At 36.6% G+C, this 18,629-nt stretch overlaps 1 protein-coding gene across 1 annotated transcript; it reads right to left on the minus strand.

The window, feature by feature from the left end:
• Positions 1-654: 654 nt before the first annotated feature.
• On the minus strand, positions 655-18,611 carry LOC113240362 (zinc finger protein 3 homolog). Its single transcript, XM_026477643.1, has 13 exons — positions 18,489-18,611; positions 17,447-17,581; positions 15,615-15,941; positions 14,498-14,728; positions 13,058-13,195; positions 10,676-10,803; positions 9,897-9,971; positions 7,019-7,148; positions 4,145-4,278; positions 3,609-3,747; positions 2,899-3,018; positions 2,119-2,316; positions 655-1,336 (listed from the first exon to the last, which is right to left on the minus strand). Exons 1-13 carry the CDS (start codon positions 18,594-18,596, stop codon positions 1,142-1,144), a joined length of 2,058 nt encoding a protein of 685 aa, XP_026333428.1. The 5' UTR covers positions 18,597-18,611; the 3' UTR covers positions 655-1,141.
• Between the last annotated feature and the right edge of the window lie 18 nt (positions 18,612-18,629).

Genomic DNA, 18,629 nt, shown 5'->3' on the forward strand with positions numbered 1-18,629 from the left:
ATGACTTTACCATCTCAGTGAACCGTGACCATGGGACCTGTAAAGGGCCCGAAACGTCGTCGGTTTGTTTGAAAAAACAAATATACGCGATACGATAAGTAGATGGAACTTTGAAAAATGAATAAACAGATAATATTTCGTATATAAAAATACCTTTTATTGTTATGTACCACAGATTGCAAAACGTATAACTAATCACATCTTCTAACCCATTGCAAACATGATTACGTTTTAACTAAAATATGTTTTCTTATATTACACGCTGTATAATACGTTGTTACTAATACTTTTAAATCTCAATAACTTCTTGCAAACAGTCGAGTATTGTTAATTAGTAGGTACAGAATTTTTTTACAATAGTAAAGATCGGTTACATTTGGTCTTTCACGGCGACCGTCTTAGTTTGATCATTGGTCTTGGTCGTGTTGGTTTTTCCTACATTTGACAGTAGACACCTATCAAAAGTTGAATATACTGAACGAAAACTTTGAAGCCATTAAAAAGATTTTTTACCTATGATTCTTTCGTCACTGTTGTTAAATCATTTTTAATCTCGTTTTACTCTTTGCTTTTACATATACATTTGTTTATAATTTACGCTAAAAAATATTCAAAATATACAATTATCTAAGCGTAGAACATAATATGAGCCTTCGAATTATATTTTTGCAACTTTTCAGACATATTTCCACTATTTATAATTTAAAAAAAATTACCCATTATTGTGGTTACCATTTGATTGGTCGAACCCATCGAGGAAATAACCAAGAACTTTACTCAAAGAGTTGAACGGTCTATCGACGACCAATTGTAACCGCGCCCGAAGCGCCAACAAAAAAACAAATACTGTTTTGAAATTGGAATTCGAGAGAATGGTCCCCGCCTAACGTCAGTTAAAAAAAATACGGAATGGCAAGTTATTTTGCATTTACGCGCGCCCCTCTGTTACTTTTATAATTCCTAATTTTCAACAAACCACATCGAATGTTTCTCCACCCTCTACCCTGGCCTTTCACGCTGATCCCTGACGTCTTTTGGCATCTAAGAAAGTATGGAACATTCCTATATATTCAACATCATTTTAGTATAGTTGACTGTCGTGTATGTCGACAAGCACTGACTTGTGTTCATTTAAATAAAATCAATAAAGAAAATATGGGTTGTTAGTAGTATTAGGCGGTGGGGGGTTTTGCCGGCGCCGTTCCAGTCTGTTCTTGGACAAATATGGTGCGGGCTGGCGTAAATGGACGGTTCTGACGTGGAGTTTGCGCGAGTTCGACTGTCCGAACGCCTTGCCGCACACTTCGCATTCGTAGGGCTTCACGCCGGTGTGACTCTGGAAATAAATAATAATCAATGGTGGGAAAAAGGTGTTCCACATTATATAGATACATGTATAGATATAGCTACAAGGAGCGACAAAGACTTGTTAAGTCACCTTCAGCATACCGCGCCTGAGAACTTTTGAGACTTCTACAGTCGGAACTAATATATTTGTTTGCCTATCACAGCTTTCGAGTGTTCAAGACATTGACTTGTTTCAAAATCCTATCTAGCTCAGCCTGGATGTGTGGAAATAATTGTAATCTATAGAATTAATCATAATTAGATGTCGAAAATGTAAACAAAGGGGTTAACAGAGCAAAGAATACATTTTAAATGGTAGTCTTTTATTTTTGACGATAATAAATGTTTAGAACTCTTTTCAGGCTGTAATCTGATAAAACGTAGAACAATTCACATATATATTTTTACTTAATTCCGTTTAATACAATAATTATAATAAAATGACTATGTAAATTAAATGACTATGTTTTTTGTGCCGCCATTTTATCGTGTCATAGATGTCATTCGTGCTTCGTTTTCTTGTCTCCGTAGTGCGTTTGTAAGATTATTAGGTGTTGTTATTAAAGTTTTTGTTGATTGGTAATATTTTGTAATAGATAATTAACATTGTAGGAAAGAACATCCTCGTTTTTCGATTTCGTTTATCGTTTTCGTTTCGTAGGTTTAGCACACCTGCATTCACACTTTGACAATGACTTCATGACGTTTCTTTGTTTACATTTTGGACATCTAATTATGATTCATACTATACAGTCAGTGGCCGTCACTTACCCTATAATGCCGATCCAAAGCTCCTTTGCATTTGAAAGCCTTCAGACAAATATCGCACGGATACGGTCGACTCTCTGAGTGCACTTTTTCGTGCATTTGCAGGTTTGTGCGGTTGAAGAATGCCTTCGGGCATAGCGTGCATTTGTACGCGCGCTCTTCGAAGTGTGTACGTCTATGGTATACGAGGAAGGCGTTGCCCTGTACGAATGAAAATATTGTATTCACCTCACTAGCTCGGAAAGGCTTTCTTTTCATTAGAAATCTGCGCGTAAAAGCGTTTTGGAAAAGGTTTTTGACATTAGAACTTAACGATGGACTATGGTGCATCTAACTTTTTCATTTGATGAAAAAAAACATAATGACACGTTCAACTACGCGGTTTGTCGTACATTATTTATGTAATATAAATCCGTTGGTTGGTTGACATTAAATTGACAACGATAATTAATTTTGTTTATTAAATTATTTTAATTCGTCGAAGAACTAACTGATTTGTTATAGTTCAAAAGTTTTTCTTTCATCTACCATTTTCCTCGCTATAGTCAGGTGAAAACTTGTGTTTCGCTCGGCAAAACAAAGTTGTTTTGCGTCTCGTTCCTTGAAACCTTCACTTGCTCAGGTCTCAATACAAGCACTCACGTCAAACAACAACTTTGCAGCCTTGCATCACAAATAACTATTTTTCTAATTTTGCGCTAAAAAAGACTTTATTTACCGCGTTTAAGGTATAATGAAAGAACCAACCAACTAAAATTAAAAAATTAAAAGTAGGAAACATACCCGGAAACTCTTCCCGCAGATGTCGCAGACATAGTTCTTCTGGATGGGGTAGCTCTTGTCGGGGTGCACTCGACGGAAATGCACCCAAAACTCGCGCGCGTTCGGTATCACCTCGGAGCACTGAACAGTGCAAAATACTCATTTACCGTTTCGTTCGAAATTAATAGCCTACCAGTTAAGAGTTGGGAACCAATAAACATTCTTTTTCCTTAATTTTTCGGCACCTTATATTTGAGAACCAACGACGACATACAAGGTGTAACAAATATGTGCAGTTATGCCTTGAGATATTATTATGCTGTGTTGGGTTCCGATATGAAAAATATTCGCTTCCCACACATTTTGTGTCACAGCAACCACAGAGATGTATGTGAAAAGTCGAAAAATGAATTGTTTTATTATTAAGAAAAAGAAAATAGGTTTGCGTCGCTAAGTATTATACTTGTACATTTTTGTTACACTCTGATACAACTCAAAATAGCAAACGTTGGAAAAAAAATTTAAGGGTGTGTTTTCGAAAAAATATCGTCCAACTGAGTAACGTTTGTTTTTTTTTAATTAACGTACGCGATCATACCATGTGCCTGTAATTTCACCAGCACCCTTACCCTTCCAAACCGGAACGCAGTAATGCTTACATTACTGCTTGGCAGCAGAAATAAGTAAAATGTAGGTATTAAAAGATAATACTGTGTAAAAGTATAACTAACATGTTCACAGTTGGCAGGCCAGGTCATGTTGGAAGGTTTCTTGCCGTAGTTCTTGGGTCGTTTCCTGGCATGCTCCTTTCTGTGGTGCACCCTTAATTCCTCTTGGTTCTTGAACGTCTCGCCACACACTTTGCAGCCCCTGTTGAAACGCGGGTTATGTAGCAGAATCCGGCTCGAAGGACCATGATTTGTAATCAACTTGAAAAGGAGGATGCAATAATAGTGCCATACAAATGTTGAGAACAGATAGATATCTTCTTCACTCCTTTCTAACACAGCTGTAGGCAAAAGCATTAAGGCGTACAGACCCATTTTAGAGTATAGGTTTTCCGCAGGGAGAGGCATAGTGCTGCCATGACAAGAAAAATTTTTTATAAAAAGGTAAATAATTATAATTGAGTTTTATTGAATGTTGGGATGTTTCACCACCTTGATATTAAATTATTTTTTATAATTATTAAACAAAGATCGGACATAGATATTCAGAGGCTTAGTTAGCATAGCGTCTGGCACGGGTTCAGTACATAGAAACTTACTTGAAATCGTTATTCTTCACGTGCTTGGCGGAGATAACCATGTGTCGTTTATATGCCTCCACCGAGACAAACTTGACGTCGCACTCCTGGCAGTATGGGCCTGTTTCAAGGCCCTCTACCGATTCAGTCTTCTCCTGGAAATGAAAACGACATTCGAACGCGTTCCCAGTGTAACGAGTATTCTGTGTTAACTTGTCAATCCCAATAAAAACAAATAATGGTATATCTTAAATTTTGTACTCAATATTCTGTGTTATATTGCCAGTTTAGGTTGTTTTATCCATGGCACATTATCAGCGTACCTAGCCCCGTGTTCATCCGGTTCTGAGAATTTGCGGTCGTATAACACGTTTTCGCAAATAGCGCGGGTAGACAGAAAGGTATGATATTTAGGAGAATTTTAAAGAAGAGAGTCATTTGTATATACAGTACTAAATGACATTAAGGTGTAACATACGTTGGTGATAGTGAAAATCCGCTTATGTAGTATAGGTAAAAAGTTCGTATCTGCACGAAACCAAATTTCGCAGGAGATGGATTTAACGTTATTACTTTGTTATTTCAATGGCTACGACTTTCAGTTTTGCACAGTAAGCATTAATTTATGTTGTCTATGGACTGATAACAATAGATTCCCGTAAATCACGCTAATTTGGTTGCCACAACATTTACGCGAATTTGTTTTGGCGACTAAATTACCGAAATGGAAAGTCATCATCAAATGCTAGTTACGCGTAATTGCACTATCCCCGACGATATAGTGTAGTAAATCTATTTGTTACAATGAGTTGTAACACTGAAACAAACCTTTTTAGCTTTGAGAGTATTAAGTTTGTAAATTGTAAGTATGAAGGAAATATATAAATAAAAAGTAACATACAACTTGGACTAATATGAATTCCTTAGCGGTAACAAATTAAAACAATAACAACTAAAATGATTCTATACATCACAACATACAATACGAAATTATGAATCAGATTTAGTAATTTTAGTTAAGTGTACACCGAGTCGATTGCCGCCTCTTCGGCAAGCGAATTCGGCTGACGAAGATGGCGCAGTCGATCGCCGAAATCGCCAAGTTATTATAAAAACAAGTTAACGCACAGAGTCACAACAACGAAAGTTCGAAATGTTCAACAAAGTGCATTCACAAGGTGGGAACTTATTTGAATGGCCGTCGCTTTCAAAGTTGACCAAATCGACTAGGTGTAAATAAAGTGTAATCTATGTCGAGCGACTCGGTCGTCTTTAGCAGCGAACTACAATCGTCAAACGACGCAGTGTTTACACTGGGTAAGTTACTGCCTTCGGCGGGGGCGACATAAATGTCAAAACCAACAAAATTCAATACGTTAATTAATTAAAGCCCTTTGACTTAAACTTTCACGTTTGTCACACATTATTTAATTTTTAGGTCGGGACTTATTCATGTATAAAACGTTATTTTAATTACCTTGACGTTTCGGACGCATTACAACGTCCACGGTCTTAAAAGGACTGAGGAGACGGGTGTCAACATTTTCTAGCCGTGCCAGTTTTTCTAACTACCCGGACTTGGTCTTCATTATTTATTTGTGCACTAGGGTTGTCTGTAGATCGACACACAACAAGAAGTTGACACCCGCCTCTTCAATCCCTTCGAGACCATGGACGTTGCAATACGTCCGAAACGTCGAGGTAATTAAAATACGTTTTATAATATGTCGCATCATCCTCGCATGATTGTGGAACTACGATTGCCTATTGATTAATTACAATGCTACCTATCGTCTAGTCTAGTGAAACATCAACTAGTACGCTTGGATTTGGTTAAAACAGTTGTCAGATGTGAGGTTGGTAGACTGAGTCTAACTAGTGGCGGTGGGGTGAGTCAATAGAGTGCCCTTATGTGGTAGAAACGGGAGTAGGGAAACAGTATCGAAACAAATGTACCATGAGGAATCGATACTTTTGTCCTGCAAATTTTCACTATTTAAAGACAGAATAAAATATGTCAATTAATAAGTCTTTTGATTTGTGATTTTTAATTGAAATAAATAATAAAAGACTTTCATTAAATCGATCAATTCAATCAATCGTCATTTCACATAATTTGTGTTACATAAATTTCCCACTACTCCTCTGTATAAATACTTAAAAACAAAAATCTATTTGGTAACAGTATGTTTCTCGTTTTTGATATTGTATTGCCCGATTTGAGAACAAACGTTCTGAAGAAGGAACAAACTTCGCCGGAATTGCGAGGTATTCAAATATAATGTTTGGCAGGTATGGTAATTCAAATGTTTCTAATTAGTTTTCTTCATTCTCATTCTTATAAAGAGGCAAATGGTGGTATACACTATACAGCCAAGTCATTTGTGATGAAGGTTGCCATTAAAAAAAAAATCGCAGTGACTTGCTTTATGATGTGAGGTGTCCTAAGTAGGAATTATTTTTAACGATACGATGCTTGTCAAGAAGTACTCTGTACCTTTTCATTCGATAAATGAAAATTATCGGTATCGGAAGGAAAAGTACTCCATACCAAAAAGTATCGATACTTTTTTCATGTCCCTAAACGGAGAGAGGGAGCATACTGGTAGTTGAGACCAAAAGAATCGGAGCTCAGTATTGAACTCATCGTGTTGCACATTTTTAATCCATTCCTATTCATTTGATCCTAAGAGTTATTGTGTAATTGATAATTTAATTAAGTAAACCAGTACCTGTGCTATTGATAGGTCATAATGTGTGTGAGTGTGAGACTCTAATAATGCAAATTCCTGGCAGCGAGTCTTCATATCCATGATTAAGTCCCGAAGTTAAGATTAAATAATAAAAGGCCATCTCGGAACGCACGAATAAGGCCGCAGGTAAGGTAGCACTCACGAGGTCCTTGTGCATCATGGTCCTGTGCATGGCCAGCCCCAGCTTGCTGACGAAGGAGTACCCGCACACGCCGCAGATGAACTCCGACGGGTGCTTGATGCGCACGTGGCTCAGGTACGACGTCCATTTGCTGAAAATGCAAACGACTTGTTCTTACATACGTTTGTCAAGATTAAAAGTGAGAGCCTTAAGTGTGAAACACAGAGAGAGCGGGTGCGGGTCGGGTCGGGACTGCGGCGGGTCTGATTTCATGTATTTATATGGACGACAACACACTGAGCTCCAAACTCGGTGTGTTGTCGGCCGTATAAATACACGGAATTAGACCCGCCGCCGTCCCGACCCAACCCGCGCCCGACCCGCACCCGCCCTCTGTTTCACGCGTAATGGTTTGACCAGCCTTTCGAGCAGAGACCATGGTTCGTATCCGGGCTCACACCTCCGACTGTCTTGGAATTTATGTGTGAAATTGAATTTTATATTTAGCATGAGCTTTTCGTGTCCGTCAGGATGGCTGGACCAAACGAGATATACAAATCAAACTGTGCTCATTATTTACTATCTATTTTCTACTATTTAGTACCTTTATTGACATATTTTCTAATTTACTACATATAAACTATCTTTTTAGAAAATATGTTTTGCAAAAGCGTTTTTTTTTAAATAACTTTATAGAAGGTTCCTAAAATAGCGAAAAATATTTTTTCTCATTTCACACTTTCATGTTTGGGTAGAAATTAGGTAGTAAATAGTTATGTAAAAAAATAAATTATATACTGCCAGAACCATGAAAAACTTAAAGTGGTCCAGCCATTCTGACGTCAGAATGGCTGGCCATTTTATTTCTTTAATATTTCCTATAGCGCTAAGGTAGATATGTCAATAAAGGTACTAAATAGTAGAAAATAGGTAGTAAATAATGAGCACAGTTTGATTTGTATATCTTGTTTGGTCCAGCCATCCTGACGGACACAGCTTTTCGGTCAAGGAAAACATTGTGATGAAAGCTGGACGTCGAAGAAGGTTCAGAACCTTGTGAAGTCCCCAACTCGCATTTGACCAGCGGCAGCGTGGCGTATTATGTTTAAATCCGAAATCCTAGGACATATAGGGAAACTGTCTTAGGTATCATTAGGTCTTTTTTTTGTGAAAAAATTATGGTCAAATGTGGGTTGTCCACCAAAATCAACATTTTTTAAAATGCTAATTTTACTGTATCCCAAGGAAAAACGGAACAGTTCATCAACACTAATAAAATGTTTTTTCGTTCATACTCGTTTTAGTACACCTCTAGTGGTTTCAAACAAAGACGTGTAGTGAATGTTATTAGATGAACGACGTTTTTTAAATAATTTTGAGGTAAATGAAAGGCACTGAAATTACGTAGCTGAATTTCCGTAGATCTCGTACACAGACATATATCCAGATAGACGCCGCAAATGTACGTACTTCGCGTGCCCAAAGTAAGTGAAAATCACTTACTTACCGCTGCTACACTTCAGGACGCGCTCGACCGTTATCGTAGATAAACCATAAACCAGTCGAAAACGCGAAAAGTGCATAATTGTGCCATTATAAACTGCAAAAGCACCATAACTGTTGGTAAACGAGTAAACATGGACGTTTCCTTCCACGGGCAATTGATTTTGTAATTAGAAGATGCATAATTTATTTTAAAAACAATTATTTTGGTTTTGTATGAATTTCGAGAAAACAAATATGCAACTCAGTGTATGCCTCATGATTTGTAATACATTGCGGGTCCTACTTAGTGCGATTTACTTTGTTAATACGCCATGAATATCGAACGAACGCACTTTTGCATAATGCATTCAGTTTTCTGATCGATTTCGAAAACAAAGGGACGAAAATTATTATGACCTTAGCAATATTATAAAAATAATCTATAACTCTTTTATTATAACGTTTCGTTTTTTTCGTTTTGTAGTATCTATTATCAATAGTATCTGTAATTTCGATAATATTTGCAGCACGTTGTCTCGAATGTCCGAATATAGTGAGCAAATAATTACTTATTAATTATTACTATTATTGAATTATTACGAGTAATACAAAAAAATATATAATGCAAAGAATTAACAGTGCGCTGTCTTTACAAAAACCTGGAGTTGGTCACACGTATGAGTTCGTTGCTTTCGAGGACGAAGGTCTAGTTTATCCCACCTAAGATGCTATCCAAGTATGCAGAGTAGTAGAGTTAGAAATCCGAGAAATAATAAACAAATCACGAAAATTTCACACGAGGCCATAATTAAGTAAACCTCTTCTGATTAATAAGATGTTACCATATTTTGTCAGCAGTAACATTTTCATTTGTCTTGCCATTCACGAATTTAATCAATTACCAACGGAAAACCATCTAGTAAATTTAATTAAGGCAGTTGCAAGTTCATATATTGACGTGCGTTTTCATTATTTAAGTCAATCGATAAGATCTTCTATTACAAAAAGACAGTTATATAATAAGCTTATATTATTTCAAGGACAATAATTTTAATATTTGAAGTTGATTATAAATTAAAGTTTCAATTATTAAGTTATCAAAATTGTTAAAAACAACTTTTAATAAAGGATATAACTATCTTGTTTTGGTATTTTTCTACTGTATTAATATTTCACGACTACTTGTAATCAACGAATACTTGAATCGATTAATTGAATTGAATACGTGTATTCCGTTCAATCAATCGATTTAGCGCGGAAGGAGGTTTCCCATAAATAACTAAATAGTTCTTGTGACGTCATGATGGATACATAAAATGTGGCACGCTCGGTTTTCAAACAAATTGCTGTACTTGCGGCGTCTGTCTAGATATATGTCTGTGATCTAGATCACTACTACAGTACTAGTACTTACGTTGATATTTCATCACAGAATTGACATTTAAATGTGACCCCTTTGTGCCATCTATGATGCTGTTTCGCTTGAGTTCTGAAATAAATAAAGAAACCAATATAAAATAATAATAATAATAATCATAACGCACACACTCACAGCCCCGCATTAGGGAAACCCTGTATCGTGGGTGCCATGAACACACACATAGACAACCACAAATTACACCCAAACTCGCGAAAGAAATAAGTGTAAACTATACAAATATTTCTCCCGGCCCGGGAATCGAAACCTGGGGCCTTTGTGCAGCATTCCAGTACGGTAACCATGCGGCCACGGAGGCAATTAAAAAACGAGTTTGAAAAACAAGATCTTTAGAAATAGTTCATGTAATTATTAACAAAGAAAATTACTTAGATTCGAACCAGCGCCTTCAGCATGCCGTGTCTGATCCAGCCGGATCGAATCGCCGTTACAGTAGTAGTAGAGCTCCTAGTGAAAGAGTTCGTCCAGGGAATTACTGCCACCTTACCTATTTCTGCCGCCAAGCAGTAATGTCAGTATTACTGTGTTCCGGTTTTGAAGGGTAAGGGTGCTGGTGAAATTACAGGCACATGGGACCTGTCAACTTATGTCTCAGGGCGACTGGCGCAGTGATAGCGCCCCTCAGATCTTTGCAATTTAAAGCTCTGAGTAGCACTGTAACTGTTATGGACAGGCGTGTTGATTACCATCAGGCGCACGACTTGTTCGTCCCGTCACTTAAATGTTATAAAAAAAAATACGATTTTGGTTCTTACGTGGTTTTAGAGACATATGAGCAGGACTTGCAAGCATACTTCTTCTCGTGATTAGCGGCGTGCTTCTGCAGCTTTCGTTTCGTCTTGAAGCGGAACTTACAGATTGGGCACTCGATGTCACCAGCACTCTGAGGAATGTAAAATTAATAGACATTGAATGTATAGAATTCGTTTACAACACTTTTGTGACAATGCGACCTCTTTCATCGTCAGTCTTGGACACTTACTTTTGAAATAATTATAATAATATTTATTCATAAATCAGAAGTAATAAATTGATTACAATATTTTTTATAAGTCGAAGTTATACAATCACAAGATTATCCTGCCTTCTAAACTTGGGGATCACGTATCTTAGGAGGCAGAACGATCGACCTTGGGCTTACTATGAACTTAAGATTTGTGTAATTAATGTAAGTATAATAACATACGCGCGCGGGCGTTTTGTGTATGTGCGCGGGTGGTGTGGTGTGTGTGTGTGTGTATGTGTGGTGTCAGATGCCACGAATATTCGGCTACTATTCGGTATTCGGCCTATTCGGCCACTTTTCTTAATATTCGGTATTCGGTCGAATATCAAATAATGAAAAGAAGCACATATTCAAAATGTATTGTGTATTTTAATCACAAATTATTGCTTTAATACTTAAAATGAATCAGTGGCAGGCTGTGATGAATGAAAACAATATTTTCAGCATTGGTTGGAAACAAACGATTGCGCTTTTCCTCATAAACAATTCCTGCTTCTGAAAATAGCCTCTCACTATAAACACTACTGCCAGGAGACGATAGATAAATCTCATTAAATTTTGAAAGGCTTGGATACTGCTTTGCGTTTGCTGACCACCACTTGTCAGGATCTGCCGTCGGATCTAGGCGAACAGTTTTCAAATAAAAATCAATCTCATGTGCAATAGAACTTTTCTCTACATCTTTATCATTTTGTTCTATCTGTTGCGACTTCTTCAAAATAGGTCCAGAAACTGTCATGTGTTGATTCTATCGTTTTATCATTTTTCAACAAAACACCCCACCCTCGTTACCTCCGCATGCAGCGCAATGAGACAGGTCGTAACAGGTCGCAGTGAAATGCACAGATCTTACGCCGAACATTCGGCAGCCGAATATTCGGCGCCTCGGCCAAATCACTATTCGTGGCATCTCTAGTGTGGTGTGTGCTGTGTACGTGCGTGTGTACGTGCGTGCTTACATGCGGTCGTACGTGCGAGCGTGTGTCATCACTACATACAAAATTCTTGAGGCGAGCAGACGTGCTCTTAATCATATAACCAACTGCTTATAAGCACCCTTTTGGGATAAGTTCACTAATCATATAATAATAAAGTACTTGGTACTTGATGCAACGGGCTGGTATAATAATAAAGTAATAAGTTCTAATCTGTAGGGAGTGCTTTTATATTATTGTACCTGTTTTTATACCTTTGTTTTTGTTGTGCCTGTTTGTATACCTACCTGTCCTTCCTTTCTTCTTTACTTCACGTTTTCCCTATTATACTTCTACAATAAATTCATGTGGTCACGCGTTTATTATGTTAAAACAATATACTAGTATCAAAGGATTTTATTTAGTAATGTACAGAAACGTGCCCTTATTTGTAGTTCAATCACCATATAAAATAATAGCACAATAAAGGCACAACTGAATACAATTGTGCCCTTAAGTTCTATTCTTGAGTTAAGTATTAAAAGTCACATTTAAATGCGGTTTTTTTTCTACTAATTTAAAAGACGGTTACCATGGTGGACTGCCGCTAGAGAGGTCGCGGGTTTGATTCCCGGGTCTATTCCTCTCGTGGGTTTGGGTTAGCCGCGATACAAGGTTTTCCTAGTGCAGGGCTATAAGTGTGTGTTCTATTAATATTGTTATTATTATAATCTAAATAAACTACACAATCTCAAACGTATATTTGAACTATTCTTTTTATCAGAAAAACCTAACAAATAAATCTATACTACGTCAAATGGCTTTGGTTGATTCCGCATAAAAGTGAAAGGGTTGAATCAATCACCTTGGAATAAATGTATAGTAAAATTGAGGAATTACACTGAGACCATACGGTGTGAAAACACGATTCCTATAAATTTTCACGACAGAAAAAACACAATCTTACCTCGAAATTTTACAGGAAAACCGCTGTATTCCGTACATTATATATACCAATGTTTTTTTTTTTGTATCAACAGAATTAAATAGAACACGTATACTATACGATATACATTTTTCAAATGGCTTTAATACCGTTTGTAAAAAAATAAATTCTGAAAAATTTTAATTCGAACTAAGGTAGAATTGACTCTTAACTCCAAATTTAGAATTCGCTGCTTGTGCCTTTCTTTCTTCTGAAGGCAGTGTTCACTTACCGGGTCGTGTTTCCCAACATGATGTTCCCAAGCACGAGTATCGATGAAGCCTTTGTAGCATAAACTGCATTGGAACGGCGCGTTCTGGTAATTTGACGACTGCTCACGCTTCTTTATCTCTTCCAACTGCTCTTCAAACTAAAACCGTTTAGGTACAGTTAGAAACACATTAGTTTTATTTCTTATTAACCGACTTTTTAAAAAAGGAGGTTCTCAATTCTACTGTTTTTCTGTATGTATGTTACGCGATAACTCTTAACAGTTGTGTACCGGTTTTGATGATTCTTGGTACCTTAGTATTGATCCAATTTAAATTTGAAAAAATATTCCACCTCTAAGGGTGGCAAAGTAGGGAATGATTCCGGTATCGCGCTTTTTCCGGTAACCGATTTCAATAAAACCTGGAAATGGATGTAATAGCACGAACTTTTGATATCGGTTTTTTTATAAAAAAAGTTTTTCCTTACGTCACTTTATAATTGAGCGTTTTATATATTCCGAAAGAATATTTAAGACCCCCGAATAATTAATATCGGGGATGTGAGAAAGATAAGAAACAAACAAGTAGTGGCAAGGGACAATTTTATTAAGATTTACAGGAGCGGATTAAAAGTTAATTTATGCCAATATGTGAAGTCTAAACTAGTAAAGTACTAAAACTTAAAAAAAAAACCTGGATAAAATAGCTACAACAGCGCGGTTATATCGTCTCGCCTCACCGGTGGAAAAGCACCTTCAACACTCGAGCTATGGCAAAATGTCTCGCGTTAAATGGACCGTGTCAAGACAAGACTCGCGCTTTGACTTCTCATTGACTCGCTGTTTTGAATATTTATGATCAAAGCCGTTTTGTATAATCGGCAGAGTAGTTTCAGAGTATAAGGGCTCGATCTGTAGTTCTGTTGGTAAGAGTGGTTGACCCGGTACGGCAACAAACGGTGGTCCAGTCTGATCTGATTTTCCTTTGTGTTCTTCGATCGATACGTCAATAATAACAACAAACTGTATTGCATGCAGTTTTTGACAAAAAAATATAAAATATATGAATATCATGGTAATAAAAAAAATCATGTCATTCAATAAAATAAAACATTTTCGAAGATAGAAAAAGAAAGAGTGCTAAAATCATGCTTCTTTCGGCCTTGTCTTGGTCGAGTCACAGATTACTTAACACTTACTACATAACAAATACATCGCTCTCATACAAAATCGAAAATACCTACGCCATAATAGCCTACTAAATCTGATTAATGACACCAGGCGCTCACTACGAGGCAAAAGAAACCTAAGCTCGCGCTTAGAGAGGTGAAAATAACATTGCCCGCCGTGTGCAGTCGTGCGGAACCGAATGCTGGGGTTGTACAATGATTGTAATGTAAATGAAACAGTGACAGTCCATTTCGCATTTATATCCAACTCGAAGGGCCATACGACACTCACTGTTAACTTGACAACTGTGGCGTAATCTTCCAAGTCCACAGAATTGTCATCCTCCGACACTCCGCCTGTATTTGTTGTTCTCCGAGATTTCTTTTTTTCTTCCTTTTTAGCCACTGTTTTGGGTACGTCAGTCTTTTTTGGCCGACCTCGTTTTTTTTTGACTGGAACTGCGGGGGTTTGTATTTCTGTACACTCAGGTTCAGTGGATAACTCTTGGGGGAAAGGTATTACCTGTAAGCAATTAACATTATTATCATGTAGAAAAAATTGCATAGTGAAAACATAACTTATTCATTTTACAGACAGCCTAGCTAAATATTAAGTGGGGCAATTTTTGAATAGCATTTCTCTTGATTACATGACAGTGGGTATAATTACATGTCCATATGGTGTTAGTAGCTACTTACAACTATGTTAATAGAAAGCAAAGTGTTCATTTTCATGAATAAGTATTGGACTTAAGGATTGGGTTGTCTATCCTCTCTGCTATCACCTTAAGAAAACTGTTAGAGCTGCCTCTCGCTCTGGCTAACAGGGATGCCAATCTCTTCAAACGACTGCCTGAAAACTATCAATCCTAGCCTTCGCGAACATCCCTGAGGCACTACAGTGTCGAGGCAGCCCTAGCAGTCCCCTGAGGGCGTTGTTGAATAAGACATGCAGGGCTCTGTGTGCTTTTTTAGTCTAATTGCTCCACAGGTTGCACGTGTATAGGGTCTGGCAATATGTTAACACTCCTTAAGCTGTTGTGCACTTAGTAGGTACTTGATACTTCACAGCGCCTATGTTGCGTGTGGTATATGATAACTCCTTAACATGGCACTGGCAATATGTTTAGAAAAGGATGATTTTAACCTCGTATGAGCACCGTGCAAACCTGTGGGCCACCATATTTCACCTTGCCGCCGATGTATTTGCTTCTAATACTTCTTCTTCTAATCGTATCGATAGCATACTTTATAATGCTTGCCATCGTGGTGGAAGGATTTGCCAATCGGCGTAAGATACTCGCTCAGGGTACGTCAAACGTACAGGAAAGAAATTGAATGGTACGTCGTGTGGGGAGGTTCCTTCGTGCACCCCCTCAAGTTAATACTTGTAGAGAACAACAACTTACATTGTCTGTTATTTCCACTACATCCTCCTTCTTCTTCCGCCCAGATTTTCCTTTTTTCTTCTCCTTCTCTTTCATACTCTTATGCAATGACAATGGTTCATCATCATCACTGGACACGATGTTATCGAAAGGAACATCGCAACTGTCTTCATTTTTCACAGACATGGATTCGGTGGAGTCTTTGATGTCATCTGGTTCGTTCTTGATTAGTTCTGAGTTGTCATTTGTGTAGGCTTTTGGGTTTGTAGTTGATATATTTGATTTTGCTAATGGTGATGCTAAATTCAGTTCTTGCCTGTCCACTTGTTTTATATCTTGTGATGTTATCTACAAAGCTCATGATGATTAAATTATATTATGTTATATTTACTGCAGGGCAGGGAGATGCAATAATACTTAATAAGCTCTGAACTGCCATAACACTGTAAATGCGAACAGAGAGCACCTGGTATGACTGCAACTCAGAAATTCACAACTATCTGGCAATGCCAATGGATTCCGTAAGAGCAGAACCACAGATGTAAATAATGAATTTATTTTTCTGTGAGGAAAACGCTATTCAGCTAATAACTGATTAAAGCGTTGTCATAACACATTGTCTCATATGCTGTTGCTGCCAATTCTTCAGAGACATGCCGTTAAAAGGTTAGTTAAGATAAATTAAGGGGTGATAAAGCAACAGCTCTAACTTAAACTCACCTGCTCATAGTATGATTGCAAATTTTCAAATATAAAATGAAATTAAATGATTTTGTAACTTCTGACATTCTTATTAATGTGGGAGTCAATTACACAGTTTGACTAGACATTTGCATACTATTTAATAATGCAAAACATGTTTGTACTGGCACTTTGTTGTTACTTCTGTTATACCATGTTTTAAGCAAATAAAGGAGTACCTGTACAATATTTATGTCAGAATAATTATTGAGAGCGCTGAACTACAATCTGTATGTTTTAGATTTTAATTTCTGCATGTATTAAACATCTTTATGTAAATATATCCTTCTACGTCGTGCTTCTTGGAAAAAAATATCTTGGTTTTTCTAAAAAGAGACCAATTTAAAAAGGTTACCTTTTCTAAGTGAAATAGCTTTCAATGGCTCTAAGGTTCATTTAGGTTTCATATCCATGTAGTCGGAGTTAGACTGACTGGTAAAAATGGTAAGTATGATTGAGTGGGGCAAACAGTCTCAAAATTCCACATTTCTCAACGGATATAGGAATTTAAATAAAAGTAATTAATAAATTATTATAATTTTTATTACAGACCACAGCATGTGCATGGCAATACCTTAAAAATTACCTTTTCACCAAACGTGCATATCGTCGTAAATTTAACTTTCAAATTTAAATTTATTTATTTTGGATAAGGTAACCTTTTTAAATTGGCCTCTTTTTACAAAAACCAAGATTTTTTTCCAAGAAGCACGATGTAGAAGGTTTTATACCATTTTAAAATCTTGATTAGTTGCACTAACTTTTGTAAGAAGTTGCCATGATAGTTTAGATTTTTTTGTGCTGAAACTTTAGCAATTCGGGTTTTCTTTGGCATTGTGTTCACTAGCTGGGCTGTTTAGGTTACCGTTACAAAAACTAGAACAGCAAAATTAGCAAACTTGTAATTGTAGTACTTAAAAATGGTGTACAGGTCGTACATTTTCAAAATTTTTCATTAAAATGCTTATATAATGCTAAATATTTTTTTCTGGGTAGTTACATTAACTAGACAGCATCCTCTCAGGTTATCATTGAGTTTTGGGACAACCTGTATATTTTTAATAATAATAATACTATTTCTTTTGCAATGTAAGTTTATTGTTAATGTTCACCTGTCCAGTAGTTTGAAGCATGCCGTAAAGTACAGATTGTCCTATAAGACATCTCTCCCTGAACTTGTAGTATTTTTTAAGAAGTGTGGCACACTCGTAGCAGGCATATGGTGGTAGCTCCATTGTGCTTAGTGGCTGTAAATGAAATATTACTGGCTGCAATATAACATGTAATTAAAATATAGGCTGGTTGTATATTCATAAGTGGTAAATACAGTGTCAGAAAATATGTGTGTTAATTCAAGTTTGCAATGGATTTTTTTAATGCCTCTGCTAAACTGATCCCGTCCACAGATCGTTGACAGACAGAACAGATGTCTTGTTGGGTTTTATTTACTAAATTTATTTCGCCCTGCAATAGGCTCCCTTCATATTTCCAATTTCACCGTCCTTTAGTCCCATAAGTGACCGTCTGTTACTTAGAGGTTCATTCAAAGCTTGTGGAAGTCTGTTTTTGTGTTGTGAGATTCAGTTCTCATAGGGTTTTGTCATGCTACGTTTGTCTGTTTGACAGTAGGGATTTCAGATAATCATGGACATTATCCATTTTTTGTGAATTTAATTCACAAAGATGGAATCTTTAATTTAATAACAATCAATATAATATTATAGTTACATAGAAAATCACCCAGGATTATTTCTTCAAATTACTATAACTATTTTTACTTCAGAGCCCAAGGCAACAATAAAAAAAGTATGTAAAAATTTGATATTGAGTTATTTATCTATATATACATCATTATAGTGTACTTTTCACGCACTTTTCAATGGTATAATATAGCGGGTGTGTAACTAAATCATTTCTGTGTTATAGTCATACATCTACTTATACAACACACCCATAAAAAAGATCACAAAAATTGCACTATAATGTGTTAGATATTTCTTTTTACGAAATACGATACCATTACGATTTACGAATACGATTTTCGCATGTCAGCTTTCTATTACCCCCCCCCTTTTTTTTTTAAATATCTTAAATAACTTCGAATAAATTCATGGGATAATAAACTTGAAAGGTATAATTATGTTAGTTACTTACATTTAGTCCAATAATCGGTTCAAAGTACGTTACCAATGGGGACAATTGCAAATTATACATTTTAACGTCTGTTATTAGACAAATTCGGCAAACTTTAAGCTGTTCCATGTTTAAATACTATCAATTTTCATTTGTTTATTT

The sequence above is a fragment of the Hyposmocoma kahamanoa genome, unplaced genomic scaffold, assembly GCF_003589595.1.
Source record: "Hyposmocoma kahamanoa isolate Upper Pololo Valley unplaced genomic scaffold, ASM358959v1 134, whole genome shotgun sequence".
NCBI lineage: Eukaryota > Metazoa > Arthropoda > Insecta > Lepidoptera > Cosmopterigidae > Hyposmocoma > Hyposmocoma kahamanoa.

Bases quoted from the DNA above. Each gene is read 5' to 3' on its own strand.
- LOC113240362 (XM_026477643.1), bottom strand. From the start codon at position 18,596: ATGGAACAGCTTAAAGTTTGCCGAATTTGTCTAATAACAGACGTTAAA. The intron at 7,149-9,896 runs GTAAGTACTAGT...TTGCATTTTCAG, and splicing joins TTCTGTGATGAAATATCAAC to CAAATGGACGTCGTACCTGA. The intron at 1,337-2,118 runs GTAAGTGACGGC...ATTTATTTCCAG, and splicing joins CTTTGGATCGGCATTATAGG to AGTCACACCGGCGTGAAGCC.